Genomic DNA, 26,060 nt, shown 5'->3' with positions numbered 1-26,060 from the left:
GCAAAAGTCAGGTACAGTGGTGCCTCGCAAGACGAAAAGAATCCGTTCTGTGATTCTCTTCGTCTAGCGGTTTTTTCGTCTTGCGAAGCAAGCCCATTGACGGATTAGTGGATTAGCGCTATTAGCGGCTTTTAGCGGCTTATCTGCTGATCGGATCAGCTGATAAGCGGCTTAGAAAAAGGGGGGGAAAGGGGGAAAAACCAGCAGGAACTCGCAAGACATTGTCGTCCTGCGAAGCAAGCCCATAGGAAATTCGTTTTGCGAAGCGCATCGAAAAACGGAAAACTCTTTCGTCTAGCGAGTTTTCCGTCTTGCGAGGCATTCGTCTTGCAGGGCACCACTGTACTTATTATGGCGATGTTTGGGCCTGGAAGATTAGTATGGGGGGGGCTTGTTACATAAACATACCTCTGCTCCCCCACCAATTAAATGTTTGAGGGGGGTGCGCCCTCCCCCCCAAAATGATAGGCATTTTCATTCAAATAGTGTGCAGGTGCCGCATCTTGTGAACGATTATGCGGGACAGGGTTTACCTGGGTCCTCCTAATATTTTATTCAAGTCGGCAGCCCTGCTCCCCATGCAAACAGCAGCTTTCAGGGGAATCGTTTTAGCCAGTTAAGGAGTAAAAAGTTAAACCCTCCCTGCCCTGACTTTGCTTATTTTCAGCTGTCTTCCTTGGGTCCTGCTTTGAGTGGCTACCAGGGAGACGCTGGGCTCTCAGGTGGGGATAAGGTAAAAGTAAAAATGTTAAGGACCCCTGGATGGTTAAGTTCAGTCAAAGGTGACCACGGGGTGCTGCGCTCATCTTGCTTTCAGGCTGAGGAAGCCAACGTTTGTCCACAAACTTCTTTCCAGGTCATATGGCCAGCATGACTAAACCGCTTTTGGTGCAACGGGACACTGTGACAGAAGTCAGAGCACACAGAAATGCCATTTACCTTCCCTCTGCATCAGTAGCTATTTCTCTGCTTCTACCGGCGTGCTTTCTGCTAGGTGGGCAAGAACAGGGACCAAGTAACGGGAGCTCACTCCGTCACTCAGAATCAAACCACCAACCTTCTGATCGGCAAGCCCAAGAGGCCCAGTGGTTTAGAGCACAGCGCCACCCGGGTCCCTTGGGGATAAGGAATGAAGGTCAAAATACATGATATAATGCATGTGTGATCATATTTAACATGGCACTTTTTGTCTTCTTGCAAAGCTGCCTAAGAGAGCGGATGTGCTAATGGTTATTACGTTGCATTGTGGTCCCGATATTGACTTCCCCGTGGCTGCTGTTTAACGGCACCAAAACAGAAATATTAAATGCAATCACACATTTAATATAGTGTGATTACAGTTCAGCCCTAAGGCAGCTGAGTCAAAGGTTTCGTGGAAAGGTGAGTTTTGAGTGGAGGTTTGAAGGAATAGAGAGTGTTGGCAGCACTACATAAATGTTTCAGGAAGGAATTCAGTGGGGCTGAATGAACACACTTAAAAGTAGGTTCTTTAGCTATATAAAAAAACCCCCAAAACGCTATAATATCTGGGGTTACAAGTTTGCAGTTGTTTCCACTGTTGCTAGATTTGCCTGCTGGGTGTTTGCATGACACGGGACATATTCACGGTATGGGAAATGAAAATTTGAACTGCTGCATTTGAAAACAATATAACTTCATAGAGACCAAAATGTTATTTACATAGCAATTTAAAGATTATGGACAGTTCTGCTGACAAGTACAATGTAGAAGCTAGAGGCGGTTAGAGAAATGATGTCTCGGAAGGCCCTTGAGCTATTGTGAGTGGGTTATATATTTTATATTATATTTTATATATTTTAAGTTTAAATTTGGAAATTGGTTGGGCTTTAGCAGGATTTTATTATTGCATTTGACACCCTTGTAATACTGTAACATGAGCAGGTTGGCAATTTGTTTTCAAATTAACATTGGATTTTAATAATGTTAATAACAGCTATTGTTTTTCATGCCCTGCTACAGGCAATTCAGTTGAGCTCACAGGTGGACTCTTGACTTTAATTGAGGCCATGTCATCAGATGTGTAACATTATCCTACTTTAGGAGCAGGTAAGTTGCACACATAGAAAGACACAAGAGTTAATTTCACCTAAATTGGAGGTGCTGTAAAATTTTTAGGGTGCACACATAGCAGACACACACTTCACACACAGAATAACCCCGCAAAAGTCATCTTTGCACTCCAACTTCCTCTGCAGAAGGAAATACCTTGGAGAAGAAGAAGAAGAAGAAAATATTATTATTTATACCCCACCCATCGGGCTGGGTTTCCCCAGCCACTCTGGATAGCTCCCAACAGAATATTAAAAACATGATAAAACATCAAACATTAAAAACTTCCCTAAACAGGGCTGTCTTCCCAATTGTTATTTCACTTCCAAATCCTTCAAATCCTGTTTTAAGAGCATATTTTGTGGAGTCGGCCCCAGTAACCTGGATTCAATAACTAAGGTACAGTATATACGATCTCAAAAGAATGGCCAGACTGCCCAAGTAAAGCAATCAGTAAAACATGATCAGGTATCTTGACAGACAGGAGAGAAGCCATACTCTCAAATTTCTGTTGTAGACCGCCTCTTTCTGTGACGCATGTATGATGTTTTCGGGTGGTCTTTGGTTAAGGGGTTGGATGACGTCTAAAGTCTTTAAAGGTTCTTGCACACTTTGTTCTGGTCCTCACCTTCTTGCAAGTGGCCACGGGGGAACTCTGTAGCAACAGAAGAAAACAAAATATATTCCTTGCTAGAATGGATAGGTAAGGTGATGGACTATGCAGAATTGGCAAAGTTAACAGTTAAAATAAGAAAACCTAATGCTGAAGGTTTCGTGGAAGAACGGAAACCCTTTTCGGAATATTTACAGAAATATTAAATGATGAACACTTTAGCAGGATTGGAACTATGAGCATTAAAGAGATTAAAGGTTACAGCGGTTTTGTTAAGGTTTAAGAGATAGAAGATAGGCTGCAGCAAAGGGAGAGAAACACAAACACCATGGAAAAGGGAGTGGGATGCAAAAAGGGAGGCTATTATGTATTGAAAGGCATGTGGAAAAAAATTTTGAAACGTAATTTTAAAAAAGGCTTCTTTTTCTCTGACCAATAACGGACTTAGGGGACACTGCATCCCTTAATGGAGAGTTGGGCTGTAAATGTTAACCCCCCTTTTTTCCCTATAACAGGGGTTTAGCTAAATTGACCTAATTGGAATTTATTTCAACGCGGTGTTAAAATAAATAGCAAAATCCTGATAGCCCTCAACACAGCAGGGACTGGGAAGGGGGACCCCATTCTACACCTTTGCCATCTTAATTAATAACCTCTCAATGGGATTCCCTCCCACCCTCCGCCTCTAAGCATTTTTAAGCCAGTGTTTCCCACGCCTGGGTCTCTATCGGCCGTCGGACTACAACTCCCATCATCCCTGACCGCTGGTCCCGCTAGCTAGGGATGATGGGAGTTGTAGTCCGACGGCCGCTGGAGACCCAAGCGCGGGAAACAGGGGCTTAAGCGAATGGCGAAACTGCCCAGATCTCGCTAACATAGGGGAGATAAAACTCACCGCTGGCCAAAGGCTCCAAGAAGCGCCAGAGGCGCGCAGCCAGCTCGGGGCGTTCCGCTTACCTCGGCGGGGGCGGGATGTCCGTGAGGTGTGGGCTCGGCATTGGCTCCGCAGCCCGCCTATCACTTTTCTCCGAGCCTGGCGGAAGAGCCGACGAGCAGCTTCCTTCCGACCGCTGTAGGGGAGTTGGGCCGGCCGCTTCGCTGCTTCCGCCCGGCCTGCTCAGCAGCTGCCCTGTCTGGTTCTGTCAGCCACGGAAAGCGCCCGGAGGGACTGATCCGGGCAAGGTACGTGTTTGGTTTCCTGACCGCTGAGCTCGCTTCGGCTGCTGAAGGTTTCCTCCCCGACCCTTGGCCGCTTTGCTTTCTCTCTCTCTCTCTCTGTTGCGCAGTGGGGGAGAGCAATAATAATAATAATGTTGTTTAGTCGCGTCCGACTCTTCGTGACCCCCTGGACCAGAGCACGCCAGGCACTCCTGTCTTCCACTGCCTCCCACAGTTTGGTCAGACTCATGTTGGTAGCTTTGAGAATAATAATAAATAATCATAATGATGATGATTAATATAATATATTATTGTTGTTATTATTTATACCCCGTCCATCTGGCTGGGTTTCCCCAGCCACTCTGGGCAGCTCCCAGCAAAATATTAAAATACAATACAGTGGTACCTCTGGTTAAGAACTTAATTCGTACTGGCGGTCCGTTCTTAACCTGAAACTGTTCTTAACCTGAAGCACCACTTTCTCTAATGGGGTCTCCTGCTGCCGCTGCGCCACCGGAGCACAATTTCTGTTCTCATCTTGAAGCAAAGTTCTTAACCCAAGGTACTATTTCTGGGTTAGCGGAGTCTGTAACCTGAAGCATCTGTAACCTGAGGTACCACTGTAATCCATCAAATGTTGTGAAGGGCCACACCAGAAATAGCCTCTCTGGGGTGGGGAGCAAGCCCTCGCCCATCCCCCAATTCATAGAATGGTAGAGTTGGAAGGGACCCTGTGGGTCATCTAGTCTAACCCCCAGCAATGCAGGAATCTCAGCTAAAGCATCCATGACAGATGGCCACCCAATCTCTGCTTAAAAGCCCCCAAGAAAGGAGAGTCCTTCCTTGGACTCTCCTTCAGCAGCACAGGTTCTTCTTTGCCTTTTCGTTATGGGCTTTGCTGCTGCTGCTTCTTGTTGTTTATTAGCATTGTTTTCACACAGTTTTAGGAACCTCAGGGGATTAAGCCAGAAGTTGCTACTACAGCGGTTACTACTACTTACTTGCCCCCAAATGGAAAGAAGCAGAAGTCCCAGTAAAAGGGAAGAATGGATAGAAAAACTTATGGAAAATGCAGAAATGGCAAAACCTACCGGAAGAATAAGAAACCAAGATAACAATATTATATATATATTATTATATATTATATATATAATCTTATATATAATATTATATATAATATTATATATATAATCTTATATATAATATAATATATAATATATTATATATATAATCTACGAAAGCATATATATATATATATATATATATAATGGAAATGGTTTACTGAATACTTACGGATAAATTATAAACAGGTACAATAATCCTGCCAATGTTTTTTAACAACCTGCAGTTTTATAAGGGCATATATATATATTTAAAAAGATGAATAAATGAGCAAATTGGGTTAATTTGGATATGCCAGAAGATATTAAATACCAATTTAAGGAACCGCAGGAAGAAGGGGATGGAAGTCAAGTTTTGAAATGTCAAAATGAATGTAAAATTAGTGAAATGTTTAAAATTAGTGAAATGGGGAAAATATAAATAAATATTTTTTATTTATTTTTTTAAGCCAGGGGTGGGGGACCTCAAAGCTAGGGGCTGTGTGTGGTACCCCAGAGTTCTCTATCCAGCCTATAGGACATTTCCCAGATCAGGCTATGGTCCCTCTGCCCCTGCTCCATGCTTTCCTCAAGTCCTTTGGCCTGGCTGGAATGTGACATAAAATCATAGAACTGTAGGTTCATCTAGTCCAACCCCCTGCAATGCAGGAATATCTACTAAAGCATCTGTGACAGATGGCTGCCACCTCCCGATGAAGTCCATTCCACTGTCAAGAAACTCTTTAACACCAGAAAGTTCTTCCCGATGTTCAGTCGGAATCTCCTTTCTTGTAACTTGAAGCCATTGGTCTGAATCCCACTCTCTGGAGCAGGAGAAAACAAGCTTGCTCTATTCTCCATGCAGCACAGAAAGTCATGTAATTGTTTATTACCTTGACATCTGACGGGAGGGCATTCCACAGGGTGGGCGCTGCTACTGAGAAGGCACTCTGCCTGGTTCCCTGTAGCTTCACTTCTCTCAGGGAGGGAACCACCAGAAGGCCCTTGGAGCTGGATCTCAATGTCTGGGCTGAACGACAGGAGTGGAGATGCTCATATATTACAAGTGTGGTCCGCTAGTGTTTCCGGAGATCGTGGTTTTCTGCTTCTCACGAATAAAATATTTGTATAGTGGTACCTCTGGTTGCGAACGGGATCCGTTCCGGAGCCCCGTTCGCAACCTGAGTAGAAAGCAACCCATGCGTGCGCGGGTCGCGATCTGTCACTTCTGCGCATGCGCATGATGTCATTTTGAGCGTCTGCATGAGCGGCAAAACCTGGAAGTAACCCTTTCCGGTACTTCCGGGTCGCCGCGGGGCACAACTTGAAAACGCTCAACCTGAAGTGTCTTTAACCCGAGGTATGACTGTTCTTCTGAATGCTTGAAATGCTTCTAAATTGTTGGCGACTTCTGGCTTTCAGAATCTGGCTTGGTGCATTGAGGTATTAATATTGTTAGTACTTCACAAGGGAAATCTATTCCTTTAAAACAGGAATGAGGAATCCCAGGCACCAAAAGTAGCCCTCAAACGCTTTCCACCTGATCCTTTGGACTCTAGACAGCCCACGTCCCCCTGTTCCTAGGCCACGGACTTCAATAGCCCTTTGAACCTGCTCCTTCAGGGAGAGTGCAATCCCATCCAAGGTAGAAAACTAACCTGTTTCTCACCCACAATGCTACTGTCTTGCCAAGATTTGTTATTGTGTCCACTGTTGCATCTGGACACCCTGTAATTTCCCTTGCATGATCGATTGGCCTGATCAGTGATTGCGGAAATGGGAGAGAGCTTTTGCAACGTAACACTTTGTGTTGTCCACTCCTCTGAAAGATCGGGCAGATAGGTCTCGGGGTGGTTCACATAAAAGAAGGGTGGTTCACAGGAAACATAACCTGAGTGTTTCATCATTTTATAGCTCACGAACTGGGTCATTTAATGATCTGCGGCCATGTTCTGTGGTAATACTGTTGAAGCAAAAAAACCTATGTGTAGTGATCAGGGGGGATTGCTATGAGGAATTATAACAAATATAGAGTAAGCCATCTGTGTCAGCAATGAAAGCATTGCGTTGGCTGGGTTTAAACTATTTTGATATGATTCTTGATAAATCCACACCTCTGCATCCCTGTTCCATTTCTCTGTCTTGACAAGTCACATACTGCAGGCAGGCATCCTGGGTCATCAAAGATAGTGGGCAGCTTCTTTTGATGTAGCTTTTCCGGTATGTTAATCTTAGGATGTTAATCTTAGGGCCACGAAACAGATCTCACCTGAAGGTGATAATGATCGCTGTCCTCCTGGCCATCATCCTTATCATGTACAGTGGTACCTCGCAAGACGAATGCCTCGCAAGACAAAAAACTCGCAAGACGAAAGAGTTTTTCGTTTTTTGAGTTGCTTCGCAAGACGAATTTCCCTATGGACTTGCTTCGTGAGACGAAAACGTCTTGCAAGTTTGTTTTCTTTTTCTTAAAACCATTAATACTGTACCCAGGGTGCATTGCTTGAAGAGATGCAGTTGCGACTTGACTTCGAGGAGCAACTCATAGCACGCGGTGTGGTAGCCTTTTTTGAGGTTTTTGAATTCCTGTGGGAAACCGTACTTCGCAAGACGAAAAATTCGCAAGACGAAAAAACTCGCAGAACGAATTAATTTCGTCTTGCGAGGCACCACTGTATATTGCTTGTTTATCACCTCCGGAGGGCACTCCTTTTGTAGTTCTGTTTTGTTTACTCCAGAAATATGTGTGCTTAATTGGTTTTGGTAGTTTAACTTTTCCCCAGTGGGGTTTGTTGAAATGCTCAGAAGAAATCTGATTGGTTCTTACGACCACCCTGTAAAAAGTTCTTTTGTGAATAAAGCAAGGTGTAGAGGGAAAGAGATTATTATACGCACCCTTCCCAGAGTCTTGCTGGTTCAAGCCTCTGTGTGTATTCTCATTAATCAGAGTTCAATCCTTCCTTTACTTTGAGAACGCCTCGACCTATGTATATAGCAATTGCCTCACTCCTGTTAGCAACTGTGCTGCAGCATTCTGCACTAATTGCAGCCATTGTGTGGGAGGGAACATCTGGCAGCTGCTCTGAACTTCCCAAATATATGAACGTTTGTTGAAACTCTTGCTGTGGTTGTTGCCTGGCCACACAGGAGCTGCAAGTCGCTTCTTCCTTTGCTTACAAGAAAGCCCATGTTGTAGGACATCTTACTGTCTAGCTAGAAACATTTCAAGGCTTTTTCTTATTGTTTTCAGCCGCAAGCATGAAATCAGAACCTGAAGTTCCGCTGCACGAAGAGTTCACCTATGTTTATGGAATGGCTACGCAAGTCATTAAGTGTGGGCCTTGGAAAGATCTCTGGAAACGTAAAGGTGCTCCCAAAGCCTTGCTTCTGGTTATTCCAGGTAAGTTTTCTGACCCTTAGGGTTGTTTTTGTTTTTTTCCGCATTTCCTGGATTCCAAGAACTAAACCAAGCCATGACTTGGATGGAGGAAGACTTGGGTACGGTTGTGTTGAGCAAGTTAAAAAGGGAGGAAGGAATGACGTTCATTGATAGCTTAATTGAAAAACCTTAATAGAAAGCTTAATTGATAAGCTTGTGGTATTGTAGATGTGGCACAAAACCAGTCAAAGATCTGTTTGTCGAAGGATGACTTGCACCACAAACTAGGCCTAAACTGAAGTCCCAAAATGCAAGACCTGTGCTCCTTTACGTTCCTAATAATAATAATAATTTATTATTTATATCCTGCCCATCTGGCTAGGTTTCCTCAGACACTCTGGGCAGCTCCCAACAGAATATTAAAAACACGATAAAACATCAAACATTAAAAACTTCCCTAAACAGGGCTCCCTTATACTCACTTTTAACCATTTGTCCATGTTTTTATCTTTTTAAGTTATGTATAGTATAATCAGCTTTTAATTAGTAGTTTTTATCCCTTACCTGTTTTAAGTCTTATGCGTTCAGTTTATCTGTATGTTTTATCTTATGCTGGTCTGCGACTGAAATAACGTTTGATACTGATACAGTCAGAGATACTTTTATATTTAAATAAAAGTAACAAGATCTTATTCATTTGTTGTATTATAAACGATATCATAAACACTATGCTTCAATTTGTTTCTGTTTCTTTAATGCTTATGTTTCCTGTAATAAGGTCTTGTGTCTTTAAATGACAGTTGCAGGTTACATAAGGCTTTGCTGGTAAACTCTACTTCTTAACCCAATTGATTTATTTCACAACACTGAGAAACACCGCTTGATTCCTGTGCCACAAGAGTTTACACTACCATGACCCTCGGGGTCCCTTCCAAATCTACAGTTTTGTGATTCTATGTAAGAAACCTCAAAGTGGTTTAGCAAAAAAGAAGTAGTATTTTTTAACTCAAGACAAATTGACAACAGTACTTCAAAACATACAAAGGTTAAAATGCGAAAACAGATTATAATTACCTCAGCTTCCTAAGCATCTGAGTAGGCTTGCCTAAATAAGGTTTTTGGCAGGCCGCCCAAAAGCGTACAGTCGAGACGCCTGCTTGATCTCAATAGGCAGGGAGTTCCAAAGTTCAAAGTGCTGCCAAGCTAAACAATCAAGTTCTCGCAAATGTGGAGCAGGTATTATATGGCACCTGTAGCCGTGCCAATTCTGCCAACCGAAAAGCATGTGGAGTAAGGCGAACTTGTAGTAAACGGCTTTTTAAAGGACCTTATATACTAATAGTAAGGGTGGCGCTGTGGGTTAAACCACAGAGCCTGGGACTTGCTAATCAGAAGGTTGGCGGTTCGAATCCCTGCGACGGGGTGAGCTCCTGTTGCTCAGTCCCTGCTCCTGCCAACCTAGCAGTTCAAAAGCACATCAAAGTGCAAGTAGATAAATAGGTACTGCTCCAGCGGGAAGGTAAACGGCACTTCTGTGCACTGCTCTGGTTTGCCAGAAGCGGCTTAGTCATGCTGGCCACATGACCCGGAAGCTGTACGCTGGCTCCCTGGGCCAATAAAGCGAGATGAGTGCCGCAACCTCAGAGTCGGCCACGACTGGACCTAATGGTCAGGGGTCCCTTTACCTTTACTTTATACTAATACTAACACCGTAGTAAATTGGCAGCTAATGCAGATCTCTGAGTGCACCTGCTATATGTGGCAAAGACCTCACTCCTGTCAGCAATTGTGCTGCAGCATTCTGCACTAACAGCAGCTTCAAATCGAGCATGAGGGGAGCCCCACACAGAGTGCATTGCAATTGTCCAGTCCTGAAATAACCAACACGTGAGCTACCGTGGCAAGGCTTTCCTTGCCTATAGCAGTCAAACCTGTCACCTGCTTTCAGGGGCAGAGCTGGACCCAAAAGAACCTCCAAACTGCGAACCTGCTCCTCAAGGTTGCAGGTTTGATTCCCATATGGGACAGCTGCATATTCCTGCACTGCAGGGAGTTGGACTAGATAACCCGCAGGGTCCCTTCCAACTCTACAATTCTATTATTCCTTCAGGGAGAGTGCAGTCAGATTCAGACAAAGCCAGCCACAGTGCCTATGTCTAGCAACATCTGGAAGGCACCCAAATGGCTACCCGAAATCTAGACTTGCTTTTGAGAGCCAGCAAAGACCTGTTCTCTTTCTATTCAGATACAGTTATACCTTGGAAGTCCAACAGCTTAGTTCCTGAAAGTTTTGGCTCCCGAACGCCGCAAACCCAGAAGTGACTCTTCCGGTTTGTGAACTATTTTTGGAAGCCAAACGTCCGATGGGGCTTCCGATTGGCTGCAGGAGCTTTCTGCAGCCAATCAGAAGCCGCGCTTTGGTTTTGGCAGTTGCACGGACTTCCGGAACAGATTCCATTCTACTTCCAAGGTACGACTGTATTGTTGTTGTTGTTGTTGTTACTGTTTCAGTGAGAAGGCCCTGGAGTTTCAGTAGGGAGGAAAAGGTCCAACAGCTGGTGTTTTCTTTTGTTTTTTAAAAAATTGCGGCAGAAGCTTTCTTAACGCTAGAATTTGGTGTGTTTACTTTTCACAAATCTTGCCATTCAGGCTTTGCGAGCAGCATTTATTACCAACCAAAAACAACGTAATTATGAAAACAAAACAATTGTACTTTCTGACTGTAGCACGGAAACAGAAGTACCAGAAGATGGTGCTGTTTTAAAGATAAGCATGGATGTGTTTTCTATATTGTTTTGATGAGCCTGTTCTCGGAATTAAAAAATATATATCTATGGTTAATTTTGAGATATAGTAAATTGCAGCATATGTTCTTGAACAAACTGTGATTTTTGTTGTAGTTTATTACTCATTATACTTAAGAGCGGTCCTTTGAACCTTGCCGCTCTCTTCCAGAAATCTTTATGTACCCAAATTGGAAGTGTTGCCATTTCAGTGTTCTTCCACATTTGATTGGCACACAGGAAGGTGGGAATTTAGGCTAAGGCAATGGTCCTTTGAGTTAGTGGGTAGCATTCCGGCATGGACATGAAACAAAGTATTCTGCTTTCAAAATCTAGTGCTCTGCTCTCAAAAGTGTTGTAGGTGTGTTTTAGAGTCAAATAGGTAACACTTTAAAAAAGCAGGACTTTGCCCTGCTGGTTTTAGCACAATAGCTCCTGACAACCGTTATTTGGATTTTCAGTAAAAGAAAAGGTAAAGGATCCCTGGACGATGAAGTCCAGTCAAAGGTGCCGAGGGGGCCGGCGTTTGTCCACAGACAGCTTTCCAGGTCATGTGGCCAGCATGACTAAACTGCTTCTGGTGCAACGGAACACCATGATGGAAACCAGAGCGCACGGAAACGCTGTTTACCTTCCCACTGCCGCAGTACCTATTTATCTACTTGCACTGGTGTGCTTTCAAACTGCTAGGTTGGCAGGAGCTGGGGACAGAGCAACGGGAGCTCACCCCGTTGCGGGGATTCAAACTGCTGACCTTTCAATCAGCAAGACCAAGAGGCGCAGTGGTTTAGATTACAATGCCTCTTGTGCCAGAATCCTGGGAAATCTAGTCTGTTTCTTACATTAAACCCATAGGAGACTGGCATTCCAAGAAGTGTTCATTCTTGCTTTAGATTCATTTTACAGAAATGTTGTTTTGGGTCCCCCTTCCCCATTCTCTCTTCCAGTTAAGTCGTCTCTAGGCATCTCATTTTGCCCTTTACAGTAGGGAAGAAGCTTGTCCTATGGCACCGTGGCGAATCACTATTGATCACTGCAAATCACTGGTGCCTGTCAAGGGATCTGCTTCTGTTCTGGCTTGATTTAACCTTGTGAAGAACCATGTTCTCAAGACTGGCATAATGAGCATATCCTTCCATTGAACTAAAAACTTCGAGGTGGAATGGTGGTGAAGAAACTGAACAAGGAACTGCCAGGGCTGAACCTTGCATCTGCTGTGAACTCGCTAGGTGGTCTTAGGACAACTCACTGTTCTCTCATCCTGTATCTGAAATATAAAGATAATGTTGGTGCTATTCTATTATCAGGAGTGCTGTGATTGTTTGTGGTGTATGGTATTTCAGCCCCTTTGAACACTGTACGACTCTGTGAATGGCATAATTTGTTAGTGACTAAAAGTCTTTTCTTAAACGAGAGATGATGCAATTAGCCCATTGCAAGAAAACTCTTTTGTTGGATATTAACAGGAAACAAAACATTTGAGAGTTTCTTCTGCACACAGCACTCTTAACTGTGGACTTAGATTTTAGTCCTGTAGAACAGGACAAATAAGATTGCATTACTTTGATCCCTTTCCAAAAAAATCCCTACGCAGATGATCAAACTACTGTAGAATGAAGTTTCTTTGCTTGGGATTAGCTTGATTATCACACTGCCAAATTCTGAAGATGATTTGCTCACATATTGGCTGTAGATACATGGCAGAAACGCTGGAAAACCTTGGTCCAACCTCAATAAACAGTCTGGTAATTCAATAAGCAATATATTATGGGCTCGTTCAGTTTTCTGACAGCATTATTTTTGGTCTCTGCTGGCATTGTCTGTTTGGAGTGGTTTTCAGGGCCAGTAGCAATTCTAAGGAATAGCTCAGTCAGTAGAGCCTGAGACTCTTAATCTCAGGGTTGTGAGTTTGAGTCCCAACTTGGGCAAAAGATTCCTGCTAGATGACTCACATGGTCCCTTCCAACTTTACCAATTTATGATTCCACAGCAGGGATGGCTAAACAGTGGCACTACAGATGAGTGGTGATGATGGGAACACTGTGTGTGTGTGTACAGTGGTACCTTGGGTTACATACACTTCAGGTTACATCCGCTTCAGGTTACAGACTCAGCTAACCCAGAAATAGTGCTTCAGGTTAAGAACTTTGCTTCAGGATGAGAACAGAAATTGTGCTCCGGCGGCGTGGCAGCAGCAGCAGGAGGCCCCATTAGCTAAAGTGGTGCTTCAGGTTAAGAACAGAGTCAGGTTAAGAATGGACCTCCGGAACGAATTAAGTACTTAACCCGAGGTATCACTGTATACACAAACACAAACAAAAATACATATATTTGACTAAGCAGATGCTGTCCAATTGTGCCTGTTTTTATATGGTCTTAGCTGTTTCCTTTCTAAAAGAAATTTTAGCAGAACTGGACAAGAAATTTCATTTGAATTTCAACAACTTTCTGAAGATTTATTCAAGTTGAAAAAGCCGATATTGCCACCAGTTGACAATTCCAATATCAAAGTGATGTTTATACAGAATTAGTCACACTAGAAATGCGTTTTCCAAAGCAAGAAGTAAAAAAGATAATCCAAAATTCAAAGAAGATCTCAGGTGGTGACTATTTGCCCCAGGATAACAGTATTTCACCCACACACACCCTTAAAAAAAAATCACAGGTGCCATAAATTGCATGCATCATTGACCACAAAGCTTAACAGGATTATCTAAATACTACTTAACAAGGATTATGCAAACACTTCTTCCTTTCACTGTTTAACTGATGGTGGAAGTGAGAGAATATTCAATATACTGCCCTATAGAATTAATGGTAAAGAGTTAAACGATGTGGAAAGCTTTGGCAATGTAAACCTTTGTATTTTCTCTGGTGCTAGGAATACGATTGAAATAATAATAATCTTCAGAAGATGCATGAATTATTATTTTTTTAGGAGAACACACCAGTTTTCAGTAAACCCAGGGACAGCAAGGATGCACTTTTGATACATTTTTTTAAAAGTGTCTTTCACTCTTGGACACTTTGATTTTCCCTGTCACTGGAAGAGAAATTGCCTCAATATTACATGAATCCACAGGTTTTGTTGCATATTGGTAGAACAACCTTGCAAGATCTTTATTGAATCCAAGTATGTTTGGCTAAATAGAGGTCTTTGGAAACACGTGTGTGTGTGTGTGTGTGTGTGTGTGTGTGTGTGTTTTTAAAGAAAAGGCTAATTAAAGCTAGTTGAACTTGTCTAAATGAACCAGAATATCACATGCTTCAATACCAGAAAAAATGAATGGAAGCCATTCTTTTTTTTAAAAAAGGGGAGGGAGATTTTAGTGTTACATGTCCCTGTAGTTAAGCCCAGAATTTTATTTGTTGGATATATTGTTTTTGAGTAATTACTTCATTTTTTTCTCATCTAGGAGGCATATTCTTCAGCGTAAATGCTTTCAGTAGACTCATCACGTAGACAAATGGTTAAAAACAGCCTCAGTTGGTTAGAGCACGGTGCTGATGATACCAAGGTTGCAGGTTTGATCCCTGTATGGCAGGGATGTCCAACGACTTTGACTCATCCTCCCCACAAAAAGCTCTGGCCGATCCAATGGGTAGATCACTGCTGGTTTATTTTTAGTGGGAGTAGATCGCAGTCTCTTGGAAGTTGGGCGTGCCTGCTGTATGGGACAGCTGTACATTCCTGCTTTGCAGGGGGTTGGATTAAATGATCCTCAGGGTTCCTTCCAGCTCCACAATTCTATGATCTAAATCTGACTGACGATGTAACATCACAATCTCTATGATCTACGCTATATTGGGTCGCTTAACTTTAAAGTGAAAAATCTTACAGTCTGTGAATAGTATACAACTGAGGTGTTTCTTGCTTCAGTAGTTGAATTCAAGTACAGTGGTACCTCGGGTTACATATGCTTCAGGTTACATATGCTTCAGGTTACCGACTCCGCTAACCCAGAAATAGTACCTTGGGTTAAGAACTTTGCTTCAGGATGAGAACAGAAATCGTGCAGTGGCGGCGCAGCAGCAGCGGGAGGCTAAAGTGGTGCTTCAGGTTAAGAACAGTTTCAGGTTAAGAACGGACCTCTGGAACGAATTAAATTCTTAACCTGAGGTACCACTATACAGTGGTATCTCGGTTTACGAACTTAATCCGTTCCGGAAGTCTGTTCTTAAACCGAATCCATTCTTAAACTGAGGTGCGCTTTCCCTAATGAGGCCTCCCGCCGCCCATGCCCTTCCACCATTCAGATTCCGTTCTTAGACTGAGGTAAAGTTCTCAAACTGGGACACTATTTCTGGTTTTGCGGAGTTTGTAATCCAAATCGTTCTTAAACCGGAATGTTCTTAAACCGAGGTTCCACTGTATTAAGTACAAAGGGGTCAGCATTGTGAAAAACATGTGGCGACGATGCATGAGTTGGCTGCAAGTCCAAATGGTTCATTAGCAATGATGTGGCTTTTGCAGTCTTTCGACCATTGCGTTTCAGTTTATGACCTTTAGTCTTAATAGACCTTCCTCTCTGCTTTTCCTCCAGGTAATCCAGGTTTACCAGGCTACTACCGGGCATTCTTGAAAAAATTGTACTCTTGCCTGAATCAACAGTATCCGGTCTGGGTTGTAGGGCATGCTGGACACTGTAAACTCCCCCAAGGCATGAAAATGCTAGAAGGTACTGTGGAATTGACTTGCTAACACGCTGCCATCTTCCAATGCTAGTACTTGCTCCATTGACATCCATGAACGCTTTGTGTGTGCAAAACGATAGCTATCTTTTTTTTCCTCTTTTTTTTACTGTGCTCTGTGAGAGTTGAAGCATACAGTGGTACCTCGGGTTGCATACTCTTCAGGTTACAGACTCCGCTAACCCAGAAATAGTACCTCAGGTTAAGAACTTTGCTTCAGGATGAGAATAGAAATTGTGCTGCAGCGGCAGCAGGCGGCCCCATTAGCTAAAGTGGTGCTTCAGGTTAAAAACAGTTTCAGGTTAAGAACGGACCTCCGGAACAAATTAAGTACTTAACCCGAGGTACCACTGTACTGTAAATCTTATAACAGTTCCTATTTATATGCCCAAGATTATCCTCCTTAGAGACTATAAGGACATAGACTATATATTCCAAGGTAAGAAGGTATCAAAATGAGAATAAGTATCTTATAAGCAACATTAAAATATTATGCAGTTGGCTCACCTTGGAGAACTCTGGGACGTGATTTATTTATTTTTTAAAGAAAATCAGTGTTGGGACAAAAGTGTTGAGTTGTCCATAGGTTGATAGTACAGTCAAACCTTGTTTCTTGAACGCCTCTGTTTTGGAAAGTTTCGGCTCCCGAACGCTGAAATCCCGGAAGTAAATGCTCCGGTTCTCAAACGTTTTCCGGAAGCCAAACATCTGACACGGCTTCCACTTGAGTGCAGAAGGCTCTTGCAACCAATCGGAAGCTGTGCCTTGGTTGTCGAACATTTTGGAACCCGAACGGGCTTCCGGAACGGGTTACGTTCGACAACCGAGGTTTGACTGTAGCAGGTTTTTATTATATACTTAGTGGGTTGTTGATGATTGCATTGTTCCCCTTTTTTCCATGTCCTTCTGGGGTAAAGATGACACTATTCATATTGAAAGGGTGTATGAGGTGTTACGGGAGGGGTAGTATCTCTGGTTATGTTTCTTCTGTGGTGGTTTGTCCAGCTTTGGTCCCCACCCTGCACTCAGCTCTCACTTGTGGCTTCTAGAAGCTGGTAGTATGTGACGAAAGGGACGCAGGTGGCGCTGGGGGTTAAACCACAGAGCCTAGGACTTGCTGATCAGAAGGTCGGCAGTTCGAATCCCCTTGACGGCGTGAGCTCCCATTGCTCGGTTCCTGCTCCTGCCAACCTAGCAGTTCGAAAGCATGTCAAAGTGCAAGTAGATAAATAGGTACCGCTCTGGCGGGAAGGTAAACGGCGTTTCCGTGTGTTGCTCTGGTTTGCCAGAAGCGGCTTAGTCATGCTGCCCACATGACCCGGAAGCTGTACGCCGGCTCCCTCGGCCAGTAAAGCGAGATGAGCACCACAACCCCAGAATCATTCGCGACTGGACCTAATGGTCAGGGGTCCCTTACCTTTACCTAGTATGTGACAACAGACACACCCCGGGAAACAGCTTTGACTGGCTGGCTAAACCAGGCGAGCAGATGGGTCTCAAACCTCAGTGAGTTTGGGACTTCCCCTGCATGAGAAGACAGGCTCTGGTGAATTGAGCAGAATAGACCAGTAGTCAAGAAGGCGGTTTCTGCGCAAGCTGTAGATATACGATGGTAAGGAGCAGGTGGGGCTCGCTAACCTGGAAAAGTAGCCCATCCAGGAGAAGGGAAACTCTGATCCTAAACCTCCACTGCCTTTTGGGATATCTTCGGGAGAAGAAAAGGCCAAAGAGTTAATCCTTCACAAATCCAGAGTGGCGCCCCTAAGACGGTTGGATGGTGCCTTGTACATCCTTCCGGGAACTCCTGCAGCCAAGCATATTGCTCTGCTTTCCTTTGGACCACATCAGCAAAGGCGAGAGGCTTCACCCCCCCCCTCAAGGGAACACTCCATTGTCTCTCGAGACTGACGGCTGCCAATGATTCATGTAAAAGCAGATGCACAGTTGTGCATGAAATAACTGGGGAAAGGAGGTACAGTGCTACTTCGGGTTACATACGCTTCAGGTTACATACGCTTCAGGTTACAGACTCCGCTAACCCAGAAATAGTACCTCAGGTTAAGAACTTTGCTTCAGGATGAGAACAGAAATTGTGCTCCGGTGGCGCGATGGCAGCGGGAGGCCCCATTAGCTAAAGTGGTGCTTCAGGTTAAGAACAGTTTCAGGTTAAGAACGAATGAAGTACTTAACCCGAGGTACCACTGTATACCAGCTTGGGGCGGGGGGAATACTTATTTGGAAGTGCAGAGACCTTTTTGCATCTTGAAGGAATGACAGAAATGTAAAAAGCAACAAGATTACGGGAACCCACAAGCAGCAACTGCTCCAGCTTGTAGGAGAATTCTCTTTCCTTCCTAGATCTGTGTGTGTTCTGTAGATTTTCGAAACGGGTATAACCATGCAAATCCATTTTCGCATGGCTACAGAGTTTCCTAGCTGTGGGCTCAATCAACTTGTGTTTGCTGCTGACCCATGAGAAAGTAGTAGGCTCTTGGCTGCAGTGAACTTGAAAGTCTAATTCAAGCCCCAAGGCTTGCATGTTAGACATGTATAATCAATGCATGTCAGCTTGTGTAATCCAAGCGGCTGCATGCCACAGCTAAAAGAGCAGCAGCAAAGGAAAGCATCATGTCAAACTTCATACAGCACAGATAGACTCAAATTACTGGCACAGGTCAGCCAAGTCAGACATTTGGCAGTAGAAGGCAAAACATAAAATATGAAAGGAGGTGTGTGTGGGGGGGTTAACGTGAGAGGGATTTTTATAAATATAGTGATCAGCTACGATTGATACACACATGCAATGATCATCTACAGCCAGTATATAGTATTTTTCTGTGTGTAAGACAGATTTTTTTATTAAAAAAAATTAGTTAAAAATTGGGGGTTGTCTTATACAGTGGTACCTCGGGTTACAGACACTTCAGGTTACATACGCTTCAGGGTACAGACTCCGCTAACCCAGAAATAGTACCTCGGGTTAAGAACTTTGCTTCAGAAATCGTGCGACGGCAGCAAGAGGCCCCATTAGCTAAAGTGGTGCTTCAGGTTAAGAACAGTTTCAGGTTAAGAACGGACCTCCAGAACAAATTAAGTTCTTAACCCGAGGCACCACTATATTGATCAAATTGTTTTGAAATGAATTTTGAATATATATTTGCTGTTTCATAGACTGTTTTCTGTCAAAGGTAGTGCAAAGCTGCAGTGGTGGGAAAAAAAATAGAAAAAACCCTCAAATGTACTGTAGTAGTAGTAATTTATTTATATGGCACCTGTCTGACTGGGTTACCCCAGCCACTCTGGGTGGCTTCCAACAAATTAAAACACAATAAGACATCAAACATTAAAAACTTCCCCACGCAGAGCTGACTTCAGATGTTCAGAATAATATCTAAACATGAGACTGACTGATTTGCTCACTACTTAGACAGTTGGTCCTAATACAGGTATTAACTTACTGTTGTTGCTAGAATCTGCGAAACTCTCAGAACTAGTGTCTTGTTCAAACCACTTATGAGATCCAGTTTCTGAAGCGAAGCGCTAATATTTGACATTAGCTTTTTTTCCTTTACCACTTGGCTCTTTGCACCTGAACTCTTCCTCCTGTGGCTTCAAGGCTGACAAGTGACACCCGATACCTCATGATATTTTAGTCAAATTGCTGCTAATCATTGTGGTCAAATGTCAGGCTCTAAGGCAAACATTAGCACTTTGGCACTGGGAGGCGGTAGGGGGGGAGAGACACCCCCTGGGCTTCAAACTATTAGCAGATCTTGAGAATTAATGTTTGCCGGTAAGCCCATGACCCCACACACAGTGTAGAAAAGCATGATACGCTGACCTCAAGCAAATTTTTCATGTGACTTTCACTTTTAGGTGGGTTTGTGTGTATTTATCAGTTGTGTCAGTCCTCAAAAAATACCTCAGTGCGGAAATAATTGGCTTAAAATAACCTTTCCTTTTTTGGTGGTAGAACTGGTGGATTGTTCAGGGACAAAAGCTTTGAGGTGCTCTCAGAGGAGGAGAACTTGAGTTGTAGCCTTATATATTTCCACTCTTTACTCGACTGGTGACTTTAAAAGCACAAGAATAGGTGCACACAAGCATTTTTCTATAAGCTTCCTTCCTCTGCCCACCCACATAATACCTGCAAAGGGGGAAATGGCAGTCAATAACACTCTGGCAAAATAGGCAGTGGTTGACTGAAGGGCTGTCCTCTATGCTGCCTGAGTAGTTCATCAACTTTGGCAAAGTGGCAGCAGAGCAGGCATGGGATCATGGGAGTCAACCTCACCCATTGCCAATTCCAGAATGACCACATGTCTTCTGGGGACCTTTTCCTTGGAGCAAGGCATTTGGCAACCGGGAGAGCCTTGATATGTCCGTGGCTGGGGCAACCCAACCAAATGGGCAGGATAATATTAATGTTGTTGTTGTTGTTGTTGTTGCTGTTATGTTGCAGCAGCAGAAGGGAGAAATAACAATTTGAACTAGTTTCTAGGTTGTGTTGTAGTTTTTCAGTTTTCCTGTTGGTTGTGTACCATAGGTTATGTAGTATAAGCACCAACAACTGGGAGACACTGGCCTGCAAGCACTCCAATTGGAGAAAGTGTCATGGGCTCTGAAGATGCTCAAACTCAGGACGAAAGGGAGAAATGTGCTGAGAGGAAAGCACGCTTGGCAAACCCTCACAGTGATCAACTCCCGCCAGAAAACCTATGTCCCCACTGTGTTAGGATGTGTGGATCCAGAATTGGCCTCCACAGTCACCTACGGACACACTGTTAAGACCGTGTTCATGGAAGACAATCTTACTCGGCTACAAGTGATCGCCAAAGAAGAACAATCTGCTGGAGATCAGATTTTAATGGTGGCTTTCTTGCGTACAAGGTTTTAGTAACTCATGGGAGAGCCAGTGTGGTGTAGTGGTTAAGAGCGGTAGACTCGTAATCTGGGGAACTGGGTTTGTGTCTCCGCTCCTCCACATGCAGCTGCTGGGTGACCTTGGGCCAGTCACACTTCTCTGAAGTCTCTCAGCCCCACTCACCTCACAGAGTGTTTGTTGTGGAGGAAGAAGGGAAAGGAGAATGTTAGCCACTTTGAGACTTCTTAAAGGGAGTGAAAGGCAAAATATCAAATCCAAACTCCTCTTCTTCTTCTTCATGGGGGATTATTTGCATCACACAGACTGTATGTATTGATAAATCTTCCAATTCCTCCTAATGCTTTCCATTATTGGGCTCTAGAAACTTGATTATAACATCTACTGAGCGCATAAAAGGGCTCAGGAAAACTGATAAGCAGCTTCTGTGGCTGGTGGCCTGACTGTTAGAAGAGATCTCATGGACAACTGAACAATCTTCCAGTTCACAGCACACCACAGAACTTGACCGCCAGTAAAGGGCTTTGGGGAAGGGGGACAAAAGAAATTTAGGAATAATTGTATCCTGCTGTATTGAGAACCAACCTACAAAGTGTAATTTCGCTGCTGTAGCTAACGAAGGTGTGTTCAAATGTATCTAAAGATGCAATGGAACCTCTTTGTTCAACATTTTTTTCAAATAATTAGGATAGTAATTTGCTGGAAATTCAGCGGCAGAATGTGATATTTTTTTAAGTGGCTGTTGGTTTAAAGCTTCTCAGCACCCTTTTCTTAACCAGTTCTTTAATTATTCTGTTTGGAATAGTTTAAGCAGTGCATGTGTATTTACTTAGCCTCAAATTCTGAAGTTGATTGATTGATTAAATAATAATAATTTTTCACCACTAAAACGTTCCAGCCAGTTACCAGTTTCTGTCCCAAATGCATCTTCTAGCTTCAGCAGCAACATGTGTTATTGCACATAGAATGCTAGTTATGGAGCTATAGGATATATTAGTTGTATTTTTATACACATCACTAAAGTTCTGTGTGTGTACACGTGTGCTTGTATTACATTATTTAGGATGGCAGGGGAGAAAGGAACTTGCCAACATTCTGTTATCCTGCTTAAAAACAAACAATCTATACATGCTGAGTAAACATTAGCAAAATCTTTAAATGTTGTTTTTTCCTTTTCGGTGCCCAATATTGACACTTTGACTCATAAGTTTTCCTAAGCTTTAGTTTGCTTGACTCAATGTGCAGATACTACCTCTGAACAGCTTCTTTTTTATAATCTTATAAACACCAAGTTCTTATTTATATCCTGTAGTTTTGTCCATTACAACCAGTGTATTATGGGGTGTTTTTTAAGGGTCACAGAGGAAAGGGAAAGCTGAGTGTAGTCAGGTGAATTTAGAGAAAACGGAATTCAAAAAGCTTAATGAACTACTAATTAAAAAAACCTAAAAAGAAGGGAGGTCATCATGAATGAAAGTTTGCTAAAGGTGAAATATTGAAGGCACAGTCACAAACAATTCCACTAAGCAAGAAAAGTGGGAGGCATCTAAATAAACCCGCGTGGCTGTATAAGGAGCTTTCAAATGAGCTGGGATTTAAAAGGAGCATGCAGAGGAAATGGGAGGAGAAAATCATAAATGAAGACTATAAACAAGTAATCAACACTTTCGGGGAGAAGGTCAGACAGGCTAAAGTTCAAATGAAAAGTTTAAAATGTTAATAAAAAGGGGCTGGATATGTTCAAAACAGGAGGAAGAAGGAAGAAGTAGGTCTTCTGTGGAGAAGATACATAAATGTTTTTGGGTGACAGAGAGAAGATGGAATTGCCTCTGTCTTCACCCAAAAGGAAAGCAGTGATAACAGAATAAATGATGCAGAGAGAGAGAGTTACAGCCCAGGATTGGAAAAGAGGCGGTGAGGGAACACCTAGCTACTTTGATTGAATTCAGATCTCCTGGTCCGGATGAACTGCATCCAAGGGTGCTGAAGGAACTTGCAGGCATCATCTCAGAGCCTCTGTGTTTGAGAATTCCTGGAGAACAAGTGAAGTCCCTGCAGACTAGAGGTGGGCAAATGTTGTCTGATTTTCAGAAATCGGATGGGTGGGGAAGGACCCAGGCAACTACCGACTGTTTCAACTTGACTTCAATACTAATAAAGGTCCTAGGCAGTGCTATTTTTCTAGAAAAAGAGGAGCCGGAACTCACCATGAATACCTCTCTTGTTCTCTTATAATGGCAATGGTGCCTACCTGAGAGGTGCCAGAACTGAATTCCGATGAGTTGCAGCTGAGAAAAAGCCCTGGCCCTAGGATAGATGATTTAACAGTTGGTCTGTGAACAATTAGGGTGCTGTGATTATGAAGAGCTAGCATGGGTTTCTCAAAAACAAGTCTTGCCAGACCTACCTCATTTTCTTCTTTTGATATGAACTTGGTAGATCAGGGGAATGCTGTGTACAGAACATATCTTTATTTCAGTAAGGCTTTGAACGAAGTCCCCCATGATAATACTTAAGGAGAAGCTGGTAAAATGTGGACTGGGTGATGCTATTGTTAGGTGGATTTGTAGCTGGTTGACTGTCTGAGCTTGAAGAGTGGTTTGTCAGCATGCTGGGACAAGTGGAGTGCTGCAGGGTTCTGTCCCAGGGCTGGTGTTGTTCAACATCGGCATAAATGACTTGGATGAAGGGGTTGAGAAGATGCTTCTTAAATTTGCAGAAGACACCAAACTCGGAGGGGTAGCTAATACTTCAGAAGATAAACTCAGATTCAGGATGACCTTAAGAGATTGGAGAATTGGGCGAAACTAAAGGCAGGCAAAATTATTATAATATAACTCTCGAGTTATATTATAAGCACAATATGGCAATCCCTGCCCATGCAGCTTAAAATAAACTGCTGAACCTTACCCGCAGCACACTCATTCGTCAAATTTCTTTTTCAGATTCTGATGGTGCTATTCTTGATACGTTAGCAATTTGTGTATCTTTTTTTTTTTTTAAAAAAAAAGGTCTACCTTTTTTTTACATACTGTGTGCCACAAATATATGGGAGGTGGGGACAGATTTTCCCTGCAAAATACTTCTGTAATTTCAGTTCAGAGGGTGAGCTTCCTGTTTATAGAACCGTCTGCAAGAAGCAATGATTCACTTTGAGCATTTTGTAAGATATTCGTCAACATTGAGGTATCCCACATCAATGTGTGTGTAGAGGAACTGGTTGTTTTCCCTTGTGTGTCTCGGGAACTATCTCAGCACAGTCGTTTTTGTCCATCTTGATGCTTCAACGTTTGCTGGGCAGTTTGCCCCTCCCTTCGGAAGGTTAAAGGGACACTTCAAAGTGCAAATACTCATAACGCATCATTATTTCACTTTCTTGTTGGACTTCATTACCAGATGTCTATTTTTAAGGAAGTGGGCAAACATTTTTGTCCCAAGAAGAATGTGTGGAAGCAAACAGCCTGCAAAATGGTACAGGCCTTCATTTTTTCATTATTATTAATTTTTTTTTGCTTTTGTTTGTGTGTGCATCTGTTTAAGATTTATTTATTGGAATCGACGTGGTAAAATTATTTCAGTGTCAGGCATGCAGAACTGCCATTGAGGTCTGTAAATCGCACGTATATATTAGCATAATGTTTACCATAGGCTTGCCACCAAGAGAGGAAGTAGGTTGAGGACTTTGCACAGGCTCCAGTTTTAATATGGTTAAACTGCTTTAATCCCACTGAAGTCCATGGGGCTTAAGGAAACTTGCTGTGGACAGGATGTAGCCATAGGAAAGAAATTGTCCCCCCCCTGTTTTTTTTAAACACCCCCACCATTCCTGCTTTAAAGTAACATATATGTGTTCACATTAGGACAACAAGCCCTTAAGGCAGTGTTAGAAACTCAGATATATAATTTAAGGAGCACCAAATGACTCCTTAAACCAGGGTTACAGTCACCAAAACGGAATGCCAGGTTGCCATTTTTGATGTCTCAAAAGTCGTATTTTTCAATACGGCTTTTTTGGTTCCTGAAATTCATTTTGATTGTGCAGATAAATTATAACGGACCTGTCTGTACCAACATATTGGCGTCTTTTTACCAAAGCCAGATTACAGTGGTACCTCAGGTTACATACACTTCAGGTCTTAGTCAATTGCAACTCTGAGTATGACTTGTTTCTCAATAAATGTGGAATAGAAAATTCTCGGTTTGAAATATTTTTGAAAAAAATAAACAAGCACTCACATATCACCTATTTTGTCCAGAGAAAATACAGTGGTACCTTCAGGATACATACACTTCAGGTTACAGACTCCACTAACCCAGAAATAGTGCTTCAGGTTAAGAACTTTGCTTCAGGATGAGAACAGAAATCGTGCTCCGGCAGTGCGGCAGCAGCGGGAGGCCCCATTAGCTGAAGTGGTGCTTCAGGTTAAGAACAGTTTCACGTTAAGTACGGACCTCCGGAATGAATTAAGTACTTAACCTGAGGTACCACTGTAAATGTATTTCCATCAGAAGTGCTAAATGGCAGACTGAGAGGCATCTCTTAATCAGAATAGGCTCTGTGTATGCTCTCAGGATGTCGATTGTATGAGGCATCTCCTACTTCATTGTGGACAATATGAGCAAGCTAGGGATCTATTGATTAACCCCCTACTGGCAAATCGGCTGGGTAAATCTGAAGGGGTTGTCTGTATGAATCTGTATTTTATTCTATGTTACAGGTCTTTGGACCGTAATAAAGATTTATCAGTATATAATGAACAGAAGGACAACATTAATTAGGAATGTTATAAAGAGACCAAAATCTAAAACTTAAGGATTGCAATGATAGTATTGAATTTAAAATATAAGGAAGTGGAGGTGTGGTGGTGTGAAGTCGTGGGGTGGGAAGGATTTATGTCTGTGTAAATAGTAGTTTATTTTCGTGTGTTTTTTATATCGGCAGGGTGTATTTTCCTTTCTTTTTCTGTATGATGAAAAACTCAATAAAATTAAATATATACAGTCATACCTCTCCGAACGTCCACCCCCTCGATCGTCCATTTCGGCAGACGTCCGCGGCAAACCCAGAAGTACCAGAACGGGTTACTTACAGGTTTGCCGCTTCGCGCATGCAAAGAAGCACTACAACGTGCTTCGTGGATGCGCAGAAGCACAAAACTGCTCCACATGCATGCGCAGAGCGATGCTTTGTCGAGCGTCTCTTCCATCGAACATCCGGGGCTCTGGAATGGATCCTGGACGCTCGACGAGGTACCAAATATATATATATATATATCGGACAGAATTCTACAAGGTATGTTTCTTGTGTGTGAAAACAGTCCAGACCCAAGGATCCCGCCCGCAGGCATACACCTCCAGATGTTGGAGGCGTCAGTTGCCATCC

The 26,060-nt window shown here is 43.0% G+C and overlaps 1 protein-coding gene and 1 long non-coding RNA gene across 4 annotated transcripts in view; one reads left to right on the top strand and one right to left on the bottom strand.

Moving 5' to 3' along the window:
• Positions 1-1,893: 1,893 nt before the first annotated feature.
• On the bottom strand, positions 1,894-3,754 carry LOC308584493. 2 transcript variants are annotated; one of them, XR_014006839.1, is made up of 2 exons: positions 3,641-3,754; positions 1,894-2,725 (listed from the first exon to the last, which is right to left on the bottom strand). It is a non-coding gene; the product is annotated as an uncharacterized lncRNA (long non-coding RNA). The 2 variants fall into 2 exon arrangements; XR_014006840.1 differs by having other exon boundaries at positions 3,579-3,644.
• Positions 3,749-26,060, top strand: part of LDAH (lipid droplet associated hydrolase) — a 95,165-nt gene continuing 72,853 nt past the window's right edge. Inside the window, exons 1-3 of one of the 2 annotated variants that reach the window (XM_081189202.1) lie at positions 3,749-3,865; positions 8,192-8,341; positions 15,648-15,782. In XM_081189202.1, the coding sequence (XP_081045328.1) occupies positions 8,200-8,341; positions 15,648-15,782 (277 nt within the window). In that variant the 5' untranslated portion in view covers positions 3,749-3,865; positions 8,192-8,199. Of the gene's footprint in view, positions 3,866-8,043; positions 8,342-15,647; positions 15,783-26,060 lie in introns of those variants that run through there. The other variant, XM_081189201.1, reaches the window with a different exon arrangement.

Source organism: Podarcis bocagei, assembly GCF_964188305.1.
Source record: "Podarcis bocagei genome assembly, chromosome: 3".
In the NCBI taxonomy this organism is placed as follows: Eukaryota; Metazoa; Chordata; class Lepidosauria; order Squamata; family Lacertidae; genus Podarcis; species Podarcis bocagei.
The sequence above is the reverse complement of the archived record's forward strand: the minus strand, read 5'-3'. Positions and strand labels throughout refer to the sequence as shown.